The sequence below is a fragment of the Paroedura picta genome, chromosome 9 (genome assembly GCF_049243985.1).
Source record: "Paroedura picta isolate Pp20150507F chromosome 9, Ppicta_v3.0, whole genome shotgun sequence".
In the NCBI taxonomy this organism is placed as follows: domain Eukaryota; kingdom Metazoa; phylum Chordata; class Lepidosauria; order Squamata; family Gekkonidae; genus Paroedura; species Paroedura picta.
The window spans coordinates 37,631,910-37,652,328 of NC_135377.1; the positions used below are offsets into that span (position 1 = coordinate 37,631,910).

At 41.5% G+C, this 20,419-nt stretch overlaps 1 protein-coding gene across 2 annotated transcripts in view; it reads left to right on the plus strand.

The window, feature by feature from the left end:
* Nucleotides 1-1,322: 1,322 nt before the first annotated feature.
* TCEA1 (transcription elongation factor A1) overlaps nucleotides 1,323-20,419 on the plus strand; it is a 30,033-nt gene continuing 10,936 nt past the window's right edge. Inside the window, exons 1-7 of one of the 2 annotated variants that reach the window (XM_077352414.1) lie at nucleotides 1,323-1,835; nucleotides 5,135-5,213; nucleotides 10,055-10,117; nucleotides 12,068-12,173; nucleotides 17,107-17,194; nucleotides 17,927-18,075; nucleotides 19,752-19,808. In XM_077352414.1, coding sequence (XP_077208529.1) covers nucleotides 5,163-5,213; nucleotides 10,055-10,117; nucleotides 12,068-12,173; nucleotides 17,107-17,194; nucleotides 17,927-18,075; nucleotides 19,752-19,808 — 514 coding nt within the window. In that variant the 5' untranslated portion in view covers nucleotides 1,323-1,835; nucleotides 5,135-5,162. The remainder of the gene's footprint in view (nucleotides 1,836-5,134; nucleotides 5,214-10,054; nucleotides 10,118-12,067; nucleotides 12,174-17,106; nucleotides 17,195-17,926; nucleotides 18,076-19,751; nucleotides 19,809-20,419) is intronic. The other variant, XM_077352413.1, reaches the window with a different exon arrangement.

Here is a 20,419-nt window from a genome sequence, read left to right on the forward strand (position 1 = left end):
GCAGGAAAGGAGCAGGGACAGGGCATTGTCGATGCTGCGTCCCTGCTCCTTTCGCGAGGGCGAGGGGAAGCCACCGGGAGTAATCACTGTCAGGGAAGGCAGCTTCTCCAGTTTGGTGTAGTGGTCAGGAGTGTGGACTTCTCATCTGGCATGCCAGGTTCGATTCTGCACTCCCCGACACGCAACCAGCTGGGTGACCTTGGGATCGCCATGACACTGATAAAACTGTTCTGACCGAGCAGTGATATCAGGGCTCTCAGCCTCACCCACCCCACAGGGTGTCTGTTGTGGGGAGAGGAATGGGAAGGTGATTGTAAGCCGCTTTGAGCCTCCTTTGGGTAGGGAAAAGCGGCATATAAGAACCAACTCTTCTCGTGTGTGGTGAGTCCCCGGGTGGGCAAGGCGAGGCTGGGCCAAGCAGCCAATGGGGAGCTCTGTGCAGCTCCCTGTTGGCTGCTGGGCCCTGGAGTGACACTCAGAGGGCCCAATCAGGAGCCACTTTGCGGCTCCTGATTGGGCCCGCGGACAGAGCCCGTCCTTTCTCCTCCCCCTTAGGGCTTACTCTTTTATTTATTCCGCTTTGCAGGAGCAGTTAAAGATAATGTAGAGAATGCTGCAAATGTTCCAATAACTACTGATCTTAGGCAGGTTACAGTCTGGCAGGAGTGATTTTTGTGGAGAAGTAGAGGAAGGGTTTCCATAACCACTAACTTGCTCTGAAATAAAAAGTTGGTTCATATACGCTCCTTTTCTCTACCTGAAGGAGTCAGTGGCTTACAATCACCTTTCCTCTCCCCACAACAGACACCTTGTGAGGTAGGTAAGGCTGAGAGCACCCTGATATTACTGCTGGGTCAGAACAGCTTTATCAGTGCTATGGCGAGCCCAAGGTCACCCAGCTGGCTGCACGTAGGGGAGGAGTGGGCAATCAAACTTGTCTCGCCAGTTTAGAAGTCTCTGTCCCTAACCACTACACCAAGCTGATGCGATTTTTGTATTCTCTTGTGATTCATTAGGTTTAAGGCTTCTGAGTGTTAAACCTACTTCAAAACAGTAAAAAAGAGCAAGAATCCAGTTGCACCATAAAGACCAGCAGAATGTTTGGCTTTTGTGAGCTACTGCTCACTGTATCTGAAGAACTCCAGGAAAGGCGGGGTCCCACCCGGAGGCTAGTATCCCTACTAGTATCACCACCACCCCCTCGTGACGGCAAGACGGGGACAAGCGTCCCATTTCCTCCAGCTATTCTCCCCAGCGCGCCTGTGCCTTGTTGCAGGGACTGGCGGCAGAAACCCCTGCGCGGGCTCCACGGCGGCCAAGGCGCCCTTCCGCGACTTCTCCCTCTTCCCCAGTTGCGCGCTCAGAGAAGCGCGGGCTCTTTGCCGGGCGCTTCTAGCGAGGCAGGAGGCCGCAGTCCCTTGATTGCAGGCGTCCTCCATTTCCGCTGGGCGGCCTGCCGACGCCCCACCTCCTCCCGACGCCTTCCTCTTCACGGCATCGATGTTCTCGGCAGGCCGAAGCAGGGTCTCGCTCCTTGCTCCCGAGGCTCGATGAGCGCGGCCTGGCGCCGCTGTAGCCCCGCTGTCGCCCCGCGGTCAGGCCGGTGGGTGCGCGCGTGTCGTTCGGCGGCCCGGCGGTCTTGTGGACGCCCTCCGCCCCCTCTTTGAGTCCCGGCGCTTCCGCGGCTTCTGTGGGCGGAGGCAGGCGATACCGGCGAGAGGCTTGTTTCTGCCCGCCCCGCCGCTGAGGCCGGCGCCTCAGTCGCCATGAGCACCGAAGAGGACATCATTCGCATCGCGAAGAAAATGGACAAGATGGTGCAAAAGAAGAACGCGGTGAGAGGCGCCCGGCGGCGAGGGGGGGAGACGCGGCGGCCCCTCGCGCGCTCGGCTTGAACGGCCGGCCGGCCGGCCAATGAGCGACGCCGCGAGCTCAGCTGGGTGCCCGCCTTTTTCTCGAAGGGGAGCAACGGGCGGCCGGGGGGGGGGGGGAGCGACTCTATTCGCGCGCGGCGGTCCTTTTGTGGGGCTTTGAGGGTCGACCATGTCTGGAGCCGGGAGGGGAGAGGGAGAGCCCGGCGTAGCTGCGGGCCCTGAGCCGGTGCTGGAGGCAACGAATGGGCCGAGGGCCTGGTGTTACTCTCGAGTCAACCCTTTCAGCAGTATGGATCCGCTGAACAGCCGAGTTTCTGAACGTAGAAACCGAGGCTTAAAGAGCCAGTAGCGTCGGGGACGCGGCTGTGTGTCATCACGTTCAGCGCTTTTCTGGGAAGTATCTCAGTTTCTTAGTTGCTTCCCATTTATTTTGTTTTTTATATTTATATTATGATATACTGCGCTCCCTTGTGGCTCAGGGTGATTTACATAGAACATAATGATATGTATGTTAAAATTCAATAATATCAAATAAACAACAGTGGTTTTATGGCATTCTGTAACACAACTAATAGCTATAGCAAGTGTGAACGAACATATTTGGCCCTCAGAATATTACTATTTCCCCTACCCTGTCTTCCTTTTTCATTCCTTCTGTAGGTTCTCGAGTTGCAAACATCGTTATTAAGAAATACATGTTCTTAAAACAGAGAAGGGGGGATATTGTTCTGATTAGCTTTATAGTTGTGTGTGTTTGGGTGGGGGGATGTATTTATCCAAACATTTATACCTTGCTTTTCCCTGAAGTTGAGGAATAAAAATGCACAAAACACAATAAGCCCCCTGCATCTTCAACCCTATCAAAAGCCTTTGCAAATAGAATGGTCCTAAAGCATCTCCTAAAAATGTCTTTGATAGACTCGTATTTTTTATTTTGCAACTGAGGAAATAATCACTGGAGCATATGTATTCTCGGTTGCTTTAGGAGGTTGAAGGTTAGTTTAGATTTGAACATCTATTCTGCAAATAGGGACATAAGTGCTTGTTCTACAAGATTATACATGGCCAATGACGGTGAGGGATCACATTGCAGGCTGTTCTAGAAATGTTTCCCATATGTGCTCCTCTGCTGATAAGGCAGTACTGTCAAGGTGTAGTGTCTGATCAGGGAAGAACAAAACACAAATGCAAAGACAATCCTCACTGCCCAGGGTAACAAGCCACCACCAGTCCTTCTGTCTAACTCTCAGCTGAGAAACTAAGTCACTAGCCCTAACTGGTACTAATCAAGAAGTCAGGCCTGCAAGGCAGGATACTTGCAATCTGAATTCCAGATTACCTTGGTAGCTGTAGCCAAGGTACTGGGTTTAGACTGGCGCCAAATAACGCCCTGATAACACCACAGAAATATAATGAATAAAGTTTATTAAAAGAAATATGCAAAAAGTATACAAATATAAAAGCAATGCAAAGCAAGAAAGAAAGTAATACAATCTAAACATCTGACAATGTTTTTGTCAGAACATCTGACAGATTTTTGGTCCTCTGATCCAGAGGTTATATTACCAGACTGAAACACAGACTCCAGGAAATGTTTCAAAGTTTCACATAAAGTCCATGCCCAACTCAGTCAAAAAAATGATCCAAAACATAGGTTTTCTGAAGGATCTGACCATAATGTACAAACCAGAATAAGTGGTTCTCCTTTATACCAAATGTCAGTAGTTGGCCAGACTCTGGTTGATCAACCAGGTGTGTTTCCACCATGCATGACCATGTACGTCTGTATACATGTTCATAATCAAGCAACTTCCCACCCTGGGGATTCCTTGCAAGGGCAAAAATTTCCTGGTTCCTGGATCCCATGATCTCATTTGCACCTGTGTCTGACTTGTCCCATTCCATATCACTCTTGAAACTGCAAGTCTCTAAAGAGACGTGCCTATGATTTTATGTGCCCAAAAACATGAAACAGAGTTTTAAAAAGTCAAGGAATGGCTAGAGAAAGGCCAATCGACAAGTAGTCTGTACCTTCCAAGTGTGCATAATTAAAACAATACAGTGTAAAGTAGTGCTTTCTTGAAAGATCACATCATTTGTAAGATTCCATGTAAGTCAGAAATGATCTGTTAGTATAACTAACATGTTCAGCTGCTGGGCTGTATTCTGCAGGTGTGATATGGCCATACCACCCTGAACACCCCCATATTTCTTTGGATACTTCTGTCAGTGAAAATGTTTAGTGGGATTTAAGCCTGCATGTTTTTCAGAGTTATAGGTGCATATATGCCTGTTGACTTATTACAGGGGTAGTCAAACTGCGGCCCTCCAGATGTCCACGGACTACAATTCCCATGAGCCCCTGCCAGCAAACGCTGGCAGGGGCTCATAGGAATTATAGTCTGTGGACATCTGGAGGGCTGCAGTTTGGTTTGACTACCCCTGACTTATTAGATTATTTAAGTAGTGTTTGAGAGATTCTGACCTGTCTTCTGAAAGTGATGATCAAGGTCTGACAGGTGTCATGCTCAGTAATATACTCAAAATTAGTTGGATCCAAAGCTACTCTTCTTCCTGCATAACTGCACTTAAATCTGTTGGAACCAACACATACCTGATGAGTATTGCCTGACTCCCAGGAGGGAATACCTATATAATGGTAACACTAAAAGATTCCTTCTTGCATCTTAATAGATCTTTATGCTACATAATAAGATGATTTGGTGAGATGACTATGACCATTGCAGAAACTTCCTTTCAGACCCTTGGCAGCTTTATTTGACCTTATTATTTATATATAACACTTTTAGTTTATAACAAATCCATATATTTTGACTATGTATATTAAATATATGAAACACCTTCTGCAACACTTTCTACTAAGATTTTAACTACCATGGTTGAATTTATAAAGTAGCTTTGTTGAAGGTAAATACTTTTAATTGTACAACATAGTGATGTAATAGCAACAAAAGTGCGATAAAATTTGGACTTGCAAGAAAAACTAAACATTTTAGGCCCAATTTTAGGCATTTCGCATCCTATCTTTCTCCTTCTCGTGGTGCTATTCTACACATGGGAGTTTTCTGCTAGTTCATGCCCAGTGTACACTAAAACAGTTGTAGCTCAACAGAACTTAAGTTCAAGTGAACTGCATATATATTATTGCATGGAGCTTGCAAATACTTTATTTACAAGTATCAAATGTTTGGTCTGCAGTATAAATAGTGTAACAAATTACCTTATTGTGTGATGAATAGGTTCAAGTTGGCAGAGGTAATATTGCACATGTGGATTTTCAAAAATCAAGAGCAGTTGAGTAAGATTAGAGAAGAAAAGGTAAGCAGTAGTTTTTCCTCTCACTAGATACAATTTCAGTTTAGTAAATGGAAGAGAGTATCAGCAAGCACTGTTCCTTCTCCATTAATATAGATTACAAGCATTGCTACCATACTGTGGTGTCAAGTCTAAATATGGAGTATTCTGTGAAGTGTAGTAGACTTCTAAATAACTTTTTCACTAACTACCTCTTTATGGTTAAGTGGCAATTCTTAAATACTGAAATAAGTTCTAAATATTTACAAAATATAGACCAACTTATCCTATGTATAGGCAGCTTAAGTTTAATACTGCCTGGTTTGTTGCATTGCCTGTTTTTCATAAGTCAGCTGGACCAGAATTGGATCCTACTTTGGTGAAATGTTTATCCTTTTAAAACTATTGATGTAGTAGTTCAGTCTATAGAATAGAATCATAGAATCATAGAGTTAGAAGGGGCCATACAGGCCATCTAGTCCAACCCCCTGCTCAATGCAGGATCAGCCCTAAGCATCCTAAAGCATCCAAGAAAAGTGTGTATCCAACCTTTGCTTGAAGACTGCCAGTGAGGGGGAGTTCACCACCTCCTTAGGCAGCCTATTCCACTGCTGAACTACTCTGTGATATTTTCTTTCCTGATATCTAGCCTATATCGTTGTACTTGTAGTTTAAACCCATTACTGCGTGTCCTCTCCCCTGCAGATCATCTATAAAAAGACTCACAGAATTCAGTGGACCTCAGCATAGTTTCCATGTATATGGTTTCCTATTTGATTGGAGGACACTGATGTGGGTGCTGAAAGTGCAAGCTGGGACACGATTAATGCTTGCCTTGACCAGGGCCTGCTTTTTCAGAATTCTGAGTCCTCAATTTATTTTAATTGGGCTGCTAGTCCATACATGTGACCAACTATCTGAACAGTGTCCATTGTCCAGCATTACAAAATCCATTATACATTTCTTATATGCTGTACTTATATGTCAGACCACGGATAAAAGCATCAATGCCAAAATATGTTTGGTCAGTGGCACTGAGGCACTAGTATGTTTATGGTATTTGATTTTATCTGTGGCTATGTATAAAGCCTCTGGGTGTTTTAATGTATATTGTATTATTAATACATACTGGTATTTATATATTTTTGTAACTATATAATATTTTAGGAACACTTTGGTGCTCCCTCATTAGGCCTACAGACATTTCACTTTATGTTAAACTTTTCTAATATTATGTAGCCTCATTGTGTTTCTCCTAGGTATTACACAAATCAGCATTGATAGTTTTCCATTTATTTTTTTAAACAAAACAGTAGTTTGATTTGGGGTACTAATGGTGTAGTTTAAGCCAAGTTACATTCTAAGCTCATTAAAATAAATGAGGATATCTCTGAACTAGACCATTTTACCATTGAGAAACCCCTGAAACATTCTTCAGGCTTTGAGAAACCCCAGAAGTGATGCTAGCAGGTCACACCTCTCCGCCACGCCTCGGAAGTCACATGTCACTAGAAGTGGCATCACCTAGACACTCCCACCAGTTGTGACATTATACTCTGATGCCCCTGCCCCTCCCCACCCCAATGCCAGAAATGGCCTACAATACTGTATTTGCTGGCGTATAAGACGACTGGTCGTATAAGACGACCCCCCAACATTTCCACTCAAAATATAGAGTTTGTTACATTACATTACAGTACTATGGGCCACTATGGGCAGCTATGTTTATCCCAACTGAAGTGCACCTGGCGTATAGGATGACCCCCCCCCCCACTTGGAGGCATGTTTTTCAGGGGGGGAAAGTAGTCTTATACACCAGCAAATACTGTATATTAAAAGTCAATTAAATCCCACTTTCTGCCTTTTACATCACCTGAGAATGGAATACTTTTCATAAAGAGGCAAAGAGAACAGTTATCCTGTGATCTTCTGGAGCTATTTGTTGTTGTAGGAGTTCTCAGTTTTATATGTAAATGTTGCATATGGAAAGTAGCAATAAATTTGTGCTTCAGTTTATGGTTTATGTTTAATCAAAACTTATTCTGTGATGAGACTGACCGCATTTTGAGATGCTACTTTCATAATTTGCTCATAAATATAATTATTTGCTTAAGTATCTTCAAATTGGATGGATAATTTGCTTTCTGAAATTTTAGTTGTTAGATAGTGTGTTTATAAATTTGGGGGATATTTTAAATATATCCCCCCTAGGTCTTAAAACTTATTGGACAAAAAAAGGCAACAATATATCAAAAAAGTTATTGCTGTTCAATGTTCGTTAAAAACAAGTGATGTTTAATTGCAGTATATTTATTTGTTTGTTTGTTTATTTATTTATTTGCCGCCCTGCCCGAGGGCTCAGGGCAGTTTACAGGAAACAGGAAAAGATACAGATAACATATAGTAACAGGTGATAACAGTAATAACATTATAACAATAATTACATGATCATAACAATAACATTAGAAAATCGAAATTGCAAGAGCCTCAGCTCAACTCTTACTGGGACCCAGTGGGTAAGGCCGATTAGTATCAGTCGTAGTGGGGGGAGGGCTTGGGGGCCAATTGGAAGCAATGGTTTGGGTCGGCCTCAACCAAATGCCTGGCAGAGGAGCTCCCTTTTGCATGCCCTGTGGAACTGTTTTATATTAAAATCCAGGCCTGCTAGCAGAGCCATTAAATAATAGATAGAAGAGTTAACATGCTTGTTAATCGGATGAGGATCCAGAAATTTTCTTTTCAGATCCAAAGAAAATACACAGAAAAAGAAGAAATGCTCAAAAATAGGCATGTTTATGAACTTGGGCTGGTTCAGAGTTCACAAACCAATGTTCAGGGCAGGCGTCTTCCTTGAACATTTACCAGATTTGAGGCCGGCTCAGTTTGGCTGTTCAGAGCCAGTCATTTAAACCTAACAGCCAAGGGACATGGGGTCTGTTGGGTCAGCTTTTAATTTTAAATGGCTTGCTGGCAGCCACTTAACCCTTTGATATTGTTTCCTCCCCGATTCAAATGTGGAAAGAAAATTGAAGTGTTAAATGACAGCCATTTAAACATAACAATTAACTGGTGGACCTCCTTAGCTGTTAGGTTTAAATGGCCTTTTAAGTGGGGGGAAATGAAAATTCTTCCAAGAAAAACATATCTCCTGTATCATGGCACCATACTATAGAAATAATATGGTAACTGGCATTGATTAAGGTATGAATATCCAAAGTATATGAGCAAACATACACACCACTTCCCTTCTTGAAGACTGCACCATTCTTCTGCCACAAGGTGGCTAATAATCAAACTACAAGCACCAGTCTTTCCTAAGGCCAGAAGAGAGTCACAATCCAAATCAAGTGAGTTCAGTTTATCCACGAGCAGGTGGACCTATCCAGGTTTAAAAGATTGAAACTCTGTTCCATTGGACAGCAATATATTCCTTCATACTTTGTGATATGCTTGCTTTGCTTCACTATGTTGAAGAACATTGAGTTGGATTTTATCATCTCTGGATGCAAGAGTCACAGCCATTTCCTGTGCTCTCTGTCTCCCACTTGTCCTTTTTGACCCTGGAAAAATTAATTAATGGGGTTGAAGGGCACACATGAGTGAAAACCACATAGGTTGGATGCCTGAAGGAGGTGAGGTGGGGGAAGAGGTCAAAGACACTCCTTTCATCCAGGCAAAAAGAGAAAATAATCTTTCCTCTCGTCCAAAAGAACTGCTGTTGCAAGGAGGACATTGGAATGATCTGCAGCTACCGGTAAAGGTAAAGGTATCCCCTGTGCAAGCACCGGGTCATGTCTGACCCTTGGGGTGACGCCCTCCAGCGTTTTCATGGCAGACTCAATACGGGGTGGTTTGCCAGTGCCTTCCCCAGGCAGCTACCAGTACCTTCCACTGATTGTTTGCTGATCATCATTATATATGATGACTAAAAAAAATAGTGCCCTGTTTTTGTAGACTAATAATGCAAAATCTATTCGCATTTGCAAGAGCACATTAAAACAAGAGTCCACTAACAAATTAAGAACATGTAGATTAAAAATGCAGCCAAATCCAAAGCATTTTACCGTCCTTGAAATGTTTTCTGAAATAGAACTGTCTTGCATGTCTTCTTCAATATAGCCAATTATAGCACTTGTTACACACTCTTGTAGACCATTTTGAGAGATTTTTACCTTGACATAGGAGCCAAGTATGGATGACAGCTCCACACGTTTGCTGAATGCCCAGGGAGGAGGAGCTGGCATGCATATGCCCCCCCTCTCTTTTGATCAGCGATGTTGTTTTTCAAGTGTTGCTGATAATGGGTAGGGAGATTTTTTTTGGCTATGTATTCCGCTTGATTGTGCCTTGCAGATGACCAAGCAATTATGCGAAGGTAGGGGGCAAGGCCAGAACATTTATGTCTTTTGTCCTTCACCATACATTTAGAAACCTGTGAGATTGTAGTCTATACCAGGCTAGAGAAAGCCTGTGACCTAGCTGGACAGGCAGTCCTAAAAGAGGGCACGACAATGAGAAGGCTGAAGAACACACATCTGGCATCTGAGAGTATATTGGGAAGAGGTGGTTCAGTCAGCATAAGGGCCCTAAGCCATACATTGTTCATTGTTCTATCTAGTTATATTTTTTCATCTTTCCAGCTACCTCTAGGACTAATTCAAGCAGATTACATTCTGACTGAAGGCTTAGAGGTGTCAAAGAGTAGGACGGGCTGGATTCTGCAATGTTTTCATTTGGGTGTTTCTGGATTTTTAGCTATTAGAATGTGATCTTTATATATTCTAGAATTTGGCTCACTTGAGTCAGCTGCAACCCCACCATAAATGTGCCAAGTCACCTCTGAATCCTTTGCAATGTTTTTACAGGCTGGGGCTCTTGATTTACTCAAAGAATTGAAGAATATGCCTATGACACTGGAGTTATTACAGGTATTTTTTTTCCAATGCTGTAATGTTTCTTTATAAATATAATAATATAATCACTACTAATTATTGCTCACCCATTGTAAATACAAGAGGCTTGGGCCATGTTGATATGTTCTTTCTCCATGAAGCTAAAATTAAGCTAAAATTTGATGTACATACAGGTCAAAATATTCTGATGACTAGAAATACCCCAGACATAGTGTTCCCTCTATATCTTGTGACTAAAAGTCACTAACAGACCTCTGCTTCATCTATCATCTGTATATGAATTGCACAGCATGTGTGATCAATACTGCATTCTATTTGGCTCTACTCTGAAGTATTCCATTGAGGCTATTAGGTTTGAAACAAGCTGCAAACCCAAACAATCTGTGTAAGGCTCACAACCATTAAGGGTTAATGAAAAGGAAAATTCTTGTAGGAAATGCAAATTATGGCCGGCTTGTTATATAATATTTTTCTTGCACAGTAGATGGCAGTAGAGTAGTTCTAATAGTCTGCTTGATGGTTCCTCCTTAGGCTTAAACCAACCCAATTTAGTGATAACTTATAATAAAAGATAAAGCAATTTACACAACTCTGTGTAGTCAGGTTTAATTTTTCCATTAATATTATCATGGCTTTTCAAAGGTGCTATCTGGCATCAGATTAGGACCGCATTCTTAAATATTCCCTGTCATGTAAGATCATAGTCTGACGAAGGGTGCTTGCACTCGAAAGCTCATGCCTTGAATAAATCTTTGTTGGTCTTAAAGGTGCTACTGGACTCTTATTTTATTCATAAATATAACATTCAATACTGAAGATATTAGATAGCATTAATAAAGAAGAAGAGTTGGTTCTTAAATGCCGGTTTTCTTTACCAGAAGGAGCCTCAGAGTGGCTTACAGTCGCCTTCCCTTTCCTCTCCCCACAATAGACACCCTGTGACGTAGGTGAGACTGAGAGAGCCCTGATATTACTGTTCAGTAAGAACAGCTTTATCAATGCTGTGGCGAGCACAAAGTCACCCAGCTGGCTGCATGTGGAGGAGGAGTGGGGAATCAAACCCAGCTCACCCAATTGGAAGTCAGCACTCCTAACCATTAAACCAAGCAATTTACCTGTCAAATATTGTTGTGATCAGCCCAGATGTATGCTTGTAATAATGATATTCAGAGTGACTAAGAAGGCGCGAACAATACCTGCAGTTCAAAAATAAGAAAAATAAAAATGTATCCCATATTAAAGAGTTTCTTAGGACCACCTGAATCAGCAAAAAATCCTGTGAAACATTCAGGTTTATAAGCTTTTTGAAAGGCTAGAATGGAAGGGGCCTAGAAGATAGTCTTACAGAAGCAATTCCATAATAGGGGAAATGCTGCCACTGAGAGAGCCCAACGTCTGAAAGGTCAGCTGGACTATACAAAATGTATTCCCCACCTCCATTCTCTAAATATCTTCAAATTGAAAAGCAGCTTCAGATTGAATTGATCTTAAATCAGGCATCTCCCTCTCTTGAAACTCTTGGTACTCTTTAACACATGGTTTGCAATTAGCCAGATAATTTTTTGAGGAGGTTCTTACTCCTGTGGTAACCTGAAGTGGATTATAGTATTCTCCCCTTCTCTCTTTTAGCCTTCCTACAACCCTGTGAGATAGGTTAGGCTGAGTATGTAATATGTGGTTTCCCTGCAAGATTCCATGGCAGAGTTGGGGTTCAAACGTAGGCCTCCCAGATCCTAATATGATTCTCTTAACTGCCATACCATGTTGGCTTAATAAGTAGAAGAATGAAAATAATTTGTTGTAGTTGTAGCTTTTAAAAAAGTATGCTGGAAATCTGCTTGCAATTTTGTATTGCTTTCTACTGTCTTCATACAGGTGAAATTTTGTATGCTCCGTGCTATTTCTCTGGTATTAACTAATTTTTGTATCTACCTGTTTCATAAGTTGTGCTTCATGTCTTTGCAGTCTACAAGAATTGGAATGTCTGTGAATGCGATACGCAAACAAAGCACAGATGAAGAAGTTACATCTTTAGCAAAGTCCCTTATTAAATCATGGAAGAAGTTATTAGGTATATCTCCAATATACTTTTTCCCCCTTCTGCAGTTGAAGTAATGTATTTCAGGCTTTTACACATTTCTCTCTGCCTTAGATAACCATTAAATTTTATTACTTCATCTTGAATTTTTGTTTGGCTTTCACTACAGTATAGATATTTCTCAGTGGGGCAACAGAAGCTCTCAGAAGTGTTGTTTCTGATTCATACAACACTTTTTAAAGAGACAAAATACCTGTAAAGAGCAGGGGGTGTATGGTTTGTGTTGGAGAGGTTCTGTGCAAACTGGGCATGTTGAGAATGTTTCCCAGAGTCCTAACTTTGTGTTTGGCAGTTGTTCTTCCTCCACTATTCATCCATTACAATGTAAAACCTATTTAATTAAAAAAACTAAAGTTTGCCAAGCTGGGCATTAAGGCTGTTATGGAAAAATATGACACAATTTTAGAATTTTACATATAAGACATTAATATTATGTCATTACATTTTCTCAAAATCAACCAGGGAGTGTTACATTTATAAGGTAAATAAATCTTGACTGATATGTGTATAACACAAAGATTCTCAGAAAGGCTTCTGGAGAACCCAGGGGTTACATGAGAGCTCCCCAGAGGTTATGTGGCCTTTCCCAGAAGTTTGAATGGCTGCTGACAGCACTAGACGTCACTGGAGCCCACTGGTCCTGTTGCTGTACAGGCCTAGCCTTTTTTCTCTACAGTGGAGATGGTAATGATTGATTGGCTGGATCCTGCATCTTAATTCTGCACCCACTTATCACCCCTTCTGAGGTTTCTGTCCTTCCCACTCACCTTGTATCTGTGCTCTATTTTCAGTTGTGTTCATTTTCATCATTTATACTCTGCCTTTCTCTAAAGGCTTGAACAGTCTAGCAAATACTTGTGAGTTGCCTAGCAACTGCCACTGAGGGTATTCATTTGTTTAACTTACAGGTGCTGCTTCTATTTTTGGGTTGTGATGCCCCTTTTCACTCACACAGTATCCCTCCCTCCACATGCAGGTTTAGGATTACAGGTAGGTCAGGCAGTCACAGCTCACCACCAATCTTCCCTCTTTTGAAATATAGAGAGAGCCATAATCAGTTCACATGCCAAGCCCTCTCTCTCACTCAAAGAGACACCAGCAAGCAGGGTAGCCCAGATCCATTTAATAATATTACTGTCACAAATTAATGATATTACTGACTGATAAGTAATATCAGGGCACTGTCAGCCTCACCTAGCTCACAGGGTGTCTCTTGTGGGGAGAAGAAAGGGAAGGTGAATGTAAGTCGCTTTGAGATTCCTTCAGGTAGAGAAAAGCAGTATATAAGAACAAACTCTTCTTCTTCTTATCACCTCTCACTCAGACACTTCAGAGGTATTGGAGTTGGTGACTCAATACTGCTTTATTCATACACTGGAATTATTTATTCATATCCTTATTCATGTAGAAGAAGAAGAGTTGTTTTTTATACCCCACTCTTGGTAGCCAAGGTAGTGTCAAGTGGCTTTCAATCACCTCCCCTTCCTCTTCTCACAACAGACACCCTGTGAGGTAACTGGGGCTGAGAGAGCTCTGACAGAACTGCTCTGCAAGAACAGCTCTTAAAAGGACTGTGAATAGCCCAGGGTCATCCAGCTGGCTATATGTGGAGAAGTGGAAAATCAAATCAAGTCTAGTTCTCCCAATTAGAGGTCGCTGCTCTTTACCTTTACACCACATTAGGAGTGGGCATGAATTGGAAAAATACAGTTGGTGTTGGTTTGTGGTTGAACACAAACTGGTTCATGGCCCTGCAAACCCTATTTGCCACAGCCTCTTTAACAGAAACACCTGCTCCCTACTACTAAGTTGTGTCAGGATGTCTTGTGTAGTCTCTTCAGAGTTTAATGGGGTTGCACAAGAAAAGCTGAACATCAAGAGCAGATGTATCCCACCATGTAGTTGTTTTAAGGCTTTCTTTTGCAGTCCTGTTAAACAGTTTGCAGAAGACACCTCAAAACAGCTGAGCAGCAAGGAGCGGTCTGTTGGAAATTTATGCCAATATGCCTGTCCTGAAGTTGGGTTTGCGAACCACAAACAAGGCAAAATCCATTATGAATTTTGTACCTTGGTTCACTTTGGACCCATCCCTAACATACCGTATTTGCCAGCGTATAAGACGATTGGACATATAAGACGACCCCCCCCCAACATTTCCACTCAAAATATAGAGTTTGTTATATACTTGACGTATAAGACTAGCCCCTCTTCTGCACACCTTCCACACACCAAATAAAATGTAAAAGAGCATCAGAAGGGGGGAGAGAAAGAGAGAGAGCCATAAAAAAAGAAAAGAAAGCAAAAAAGTATGCTTGGATTAGTGATTACTTCCCTTCCCCCCAAAAAGGCGAGAGTAGAGGGGTAACTCTCTTTCTCTCTTTCTCTCTTGCAAGTTTTTGGTGGCCCCTCTGTGCAATGAACTGATACGGCTTCCTCTGCTTATTTAACTGCAAACAAAGGGAGTGAGCAAGTGAGCAGAGGGCAGAGCAAGGAGTAGCGTTCCCTGTGCACCAAGGGAAAGGGAGGGGGAGCAGAGGCTGGCACCTCCCCCCCCAGCATCCTTCTCCACTCTTTCGCCACTTGCTTGCCCGCCCGGCCCTTCGGGAGCTCTCTCTCTCTCCCCCCCCCCCACTTCAGAGTCTTATGTGGGAGAGAGGGCCGTCGCTGCTGTGGCGAGGTGGGGCGTGCACGCAGGCACAAGTTTGGCGGGCCCAGCGAGTTCCGAGCTGGGAGGAGTTCACAAGACAGCAGCAGAATTGGTGAGCCCAGTCAGGGGGGATGCCGGGGTGCCGCCTCCGCTTCGGCGTCCCTTAATTCTGGTCACCTCACAGTATGGGCACCGGGCGAGCATCGGGAGGCCACTATGGGCAGCTATATCTATCCCAACTGAAGTGCACCCGGCGTATATGATGACCTCCCCACTTGGAGGCAGCTTTTTCAGGGGGGGAAAGTCATCTTTATACGCCGGCAAATACAGTATATAACACTTGTATTTATTATTCCTTTATGTATAAGTCAAGATCTTAGCTCATGTGTTAGTGTGAATGATTTTTCTCTTGGCAACCATATGTACCCATTCCCAAGGTTCAGTGAACAAGGAGGTAACTTTTATTTATGTTTGAAAGTCACTTTGGAATAATTCAGGTAGAGGTTACAAAGTTTCTTTTCAATTGAACTTTTGAACAGTTTCCTTAGGTGTTTGAGATTCTTGTGTCAAATCTACTTTTTTCAGTGTTAAGCTGCCTTTCTGCCACAGCTTCACTCAGCCAAACTTCCCTCCAATAAACTAACGTGTTTTTCAGTTTTCCCTTTCACCAATCTTCCATTAGATACAGCTAACCACTTTTAGGGCAAGGTGGAATCTAGCCTGTCCCTCACAGGTGCTTTTTTGTTTTTTTAGAATGTTAGGTTTTTCTGGAAATAGGGCATCTGTTAAGTTTGTAGAAAGATCTGACTTGTCTGTTCATATTATACTAATATCTCGATTGAAGTATTTGCTGATGTTTCTCAGTCTATCTGAGCACTCTGTTTGAATTTTGAGCATAGCAGGTTGGACCTAAACAGATACGGAATATTCCACAACTTGATGATTTACCCATGTTGTATTTTAAGATTATTTACCTTCACTTACTCCATGGGTGAACATCTCTGAGTAAGGTTCATATTACATTTTATGAGTTTTTAGACTAATCTATATGTGATGAGTTATATATGTTTAATGTATGTAGTGGTCAGTTTAACTGATGACTGAGGAAGGCTATTAGCTGAAACACATTTGATTCTTGTATATGTAAATAATGTGTACCTTTTAACCTATATTTATATTTTTTATTATTATTATTTATTAAATTTATACCGTGCCCTTCTCAAGGTAGCTTAAGGGTAAAGGTATCCTCTGTGCAAGCATCAAATCATGTCTGAACCTTGAGGTGACACCCTCTAGTGTTTTCTTGGCAGACTCAACACAGGGTGGTTTGCCATTCCCTTCCCCAGTCATTACCATTTTACCCCCAAGCAAGCTGGATACTCATTTTACCAACTGGAAGGATGGAAGGCTGAGTCAACCTTGAGCCGGCTGCTGGGATCGAACTCCCAGCCTCATGGTCAGAGCTTCAGACAGCATGTCAGCTGCCTTACCATCCCGTGCCACAAGAGGCTCTTAAGGTGGCTTACAAAGGATTAAATGCATAAATAAGACATTAAATTAAGTTTTAATAATTCAATGTAAAATAATTAGGTTAATTTCCCACTGCCTTCTTCCCCAACTAAAAAGAGGGAGGAATAATAGATTTGTTCTGGTGGGTTGTAGACAGGGAGGCCAACGCTATAGATTGTTTCTAAGCTTCAGTTGTGGGCCCAGTGGCACAACTCTTGCAGGCCCTGTGGCACTATTTAAGGTCCCACAAAGACCTGATTGCATTTGACAGTGTTCTACCAGGCCAGGGCTAAAATATTTAGACAAGAGCTAGCTCTTGTCTTGATGTCATTTCATCTGAAGTGATGGGGCTAATGGCTGTTTTACACAAAATTTTAATTTATACTTAAAATGTGAAGTGTAATGTAACTTCTATGTTGGGTGTATTTCCTCAAAAATTCCAGATTGGCTGTAGTTTCCCATTAGTGTACACTCAGTGGGAAACATCGCTTGGCTGCTGTGAAGTGTGAAGGAACTAAGAGTGTGAGCTGAAAAGTCTTCAAATCTCATTTCAGCTGTAACTCATGAGATAGCCTTTGGCAAGTTACTAATTTCAGCCTTCCTGTTTGCAGTATGATAATGATAATACTGACCTCCTTTATAGAGATATTGTGAGAACTACTGAGAGAAACTATGTATAGTGCTTCAACATTAGATATATACAAATGCAAAATTTTGCTGCTATATAAAGTTTTTAAATGTCTGTTTCAGATGGTCCATCAAATGATAAAGATTCTGAAGACAAGAAAAAGGAAACGGCATCTTCATCACAAAATAGTCCTGAAGCAAGAGAAGAAAGGTATTTAATCTCTCAGGCCAATAATATAAGAATTAAATCAATCCGCAGGTTGTTGAAAATTAGAGTAACAAAGAGGGGAAAACAGTCACCTGTAGGATTAATTGAGCTTTACTGTAATAGAATGGCCCAGGAAGATCCTTTAAAAAGGTTGTGCATGACCCATGAGGTCCCTTCCAACTCTGTTATTCTATGATTCTATGACTACTCAGTCCAGTGGTTTTCTGTCTAAAAGTTAAAGTCAAGGGCTCTGTATTTTCAGTGCACTATATATGTTAATTTATTTTCATATTGTTTTTGTTCAGTCTTCATGGTATCTAATTAAGCTTGTGTCTCAGTAGTCCACAAATTGGCAGGTGCTGAAAAAGTAAGATTTTTCTTGATAGTGGGTTAAATCCCTGCTAAATTTGCAATTTCCATAGGTTTCTCCTTTCTGCTGCAGACCCTCTTTATATTGTTCTTCAGGAGTAGCGTTTCTTGGAGATCAGTGGAGTATAGGGGTGTAGGGATGCAGGAAACGTTCATTTTGTCACTGGAAATTTTATGTGGATTCAAACAATGTGGATTCAAATTTATTGTTGCCATTCGCAATGAGTGTAAATATAGTTGATGATGTTGAAGGCACTGCAAGTATTTTTGCTTTGTGACTGAAATATCCTATCAAAAGAGGATGTTTATCTTTGAGCAGTGATTAATGGGACAGCAGGTATTACTTTCATCCTTTTGTCCATTCAGCAGTTCCAGTAGTAATTCAAGCAGCAAGAGAGAGGAAGCTAATGCTTCCTCAGAAACCTTCATCTCCTCTTTTCCGCGGGCTCCGAGTACATCGGATTCTGTACGAATGAAATGCAGAGAAATGTTGGCTGCAGCTCTTCGAACAGGAGGTGGGCACTGTTAGATTTGATTCTGTTATGCAGTTCCTTTTTGATGTGTAATAAAACAAAATCAGAGTCCAGTGGCAACTTTAAGACCAACAAAGATTTATTCAAGGCGTGAGCTTTCAAGTGCAAGTACTCTTCCTGCACTCAAAAGCTCATGCCTTGAATAAATCTTTGTTGGTCTTAAAGGTGCCACTGGACTCCGATTTCATTTTGTTGTGCTGCTTCAGACCAACACGGCTACCCACTTGAATCTATCTTTTTGATGTGTGTTAAGTTTTATAAACATGCATTAATCCCATGATAAAAACACAAGGAAGTATCAGTGTAGGGGTTTGGGCATTAATTTTATCCATTTTGCATTCAACAATGTGCTTTTGGAAAATAGGTAGTGTTTTTTTCTTAAACATTGATGTGATGTAACATCTCTTTGAGAGATTTATTAAGTCCTGTTCAGTTCTACACTAATAATTGCCCCTTTATCTTCCTGCTGACTTTCAAAGGAAGCATTCATTCATCCTGCTGTCCTGCTGATGGCAAAGGAGAACATTCCATGCTATTATTATTATTATTATATTATTGTATTGTCATTTTAGGTTGTTGTTCAGTTTTTATCTCTTTGTTTTGTAACCTACATTAAGTCCTACTTCGCAGGAAGAAAATGTGGTAATTTTTTTAAAAAGATAAATACTCCATTACAACTTTTTTGGAATAATGAATTTTAATTCCTGTCAAAGATAAATTCTGTCAAAACATCTCATATACCCACAGAATAAATTATAAGGCAGTATGCTCAAAAGGTAGCATTTTGTTTACTTGCTTGCATATTGTTCAAAACCACTCCCTCTCATTTTGGTCCCCACTGGAGAGAAAAGCAGGATGTATCAATCAGGAGGAGCTATTTATTTATTTGTTTGTTTGTTTGTTTATTTATTTATTTGTTTATTTGTTTGTTTATTTATTTATTTATTTATTTATTACCCACCACTCCCAAGCTGGCTCATGGCGGGTACAAAGTGCAAACAGTTCAATCCCCAATTAAAACCCCCATTAAGAACCCATAAAATTAGAGAAAAATATAAAAACCAAATGGCAAAAAACCCCAACACGTTATATAACAGCCCCCACTGACAGCCAGGATGGCTGGAGAGGGGTATGACATCTAACCACACCAAAAGGCCAGCATGGGAGTATATCTTTTGGGAGGGGGGGCACCTGATCTTCTACTAGCACTTGCCCTGACCTCAACCTGGCAGAAGAGCTGCGTTTTGCAGGCCCTGTGGAAAGCCAAAAGCTCTCCCAGGGCCCGGAGCTCCTCTGGGAGCTTGTTCCACCTGGTAGGAACCTGTGCCTCCTTTAATATAATACATCTTATTACTCAAGAAGATTCCTAACTAGAATTCCTAGCTGCATGCATTTCCTTTGAATTGGACTATGATTTGTGAACATTAGAGAGTGAAGTTTTGATGTTTAAGTAACTCAAATATTTAATATTAGCACTGATACTGCCAATTCAGTCTAATGCTGTAGACTGCTACTTTTTCATACTGATTCATAAATAGTATTATATTGAATAAATAGCACTTTATTCAATGTAATTATTACAATGTTCTAAAAGCTGCGTTTGGCTCCTTTGCTTTCTAGTGCGTTAATACTTATGTAACTGCCTTTTCCAATTTCAGATGATTACATTGCAATTGGTGCTGATGACGAAGAGCTAGGTTCTCAGATTGAAGAAGATATCCTTTCGTACCCACTGTTGGTTGATGCTAATTTCTAGCTCCCTTTTGAATTAGTTATCCTTTATGCCCCAATGCTGTTATCTTTTATACTCCAAAGCTATCCCTAGTTGGTCACCAAATAATATTTAGCACTTCAGGTATGCATAGCGATTCACAATCCTTACAACGGTTATGTCACAAAGGCCAGTTATTATTAACAGTGTATTAAATTGCTATTTTTCTTGAATTGATTTGAAACTGGAAAATAATATAGCTTTAAATTAGTAGGGCTCTTGTGCTAAGATGTTAGTATAACTGTATCAAAATTGGTATGATTCTATGTATATGTTCCATCTTAAAGAACTTGGGGTTGTAGCTTAACCATTCCACTAGCAGCATCATGGCCCTGTGGTGCGGGAAGTTTTCATTAATGTACAAGTGTTTTCTGCTGTTAGAATTGGGTGCTTGTGAGGGAAGACATCTTTTATCAGCAGAACTTACTGCTGCTAGTTTATTCTGAGGAACTGTGTATGAATGCAAACTTTACGATGCTTTATGGGGGAGGGCTGGAGAGTAAAGTTAGCTACCTTTTTGTTTAGGTGTAATTAAAAGAAGCAGAAAAGTCACCA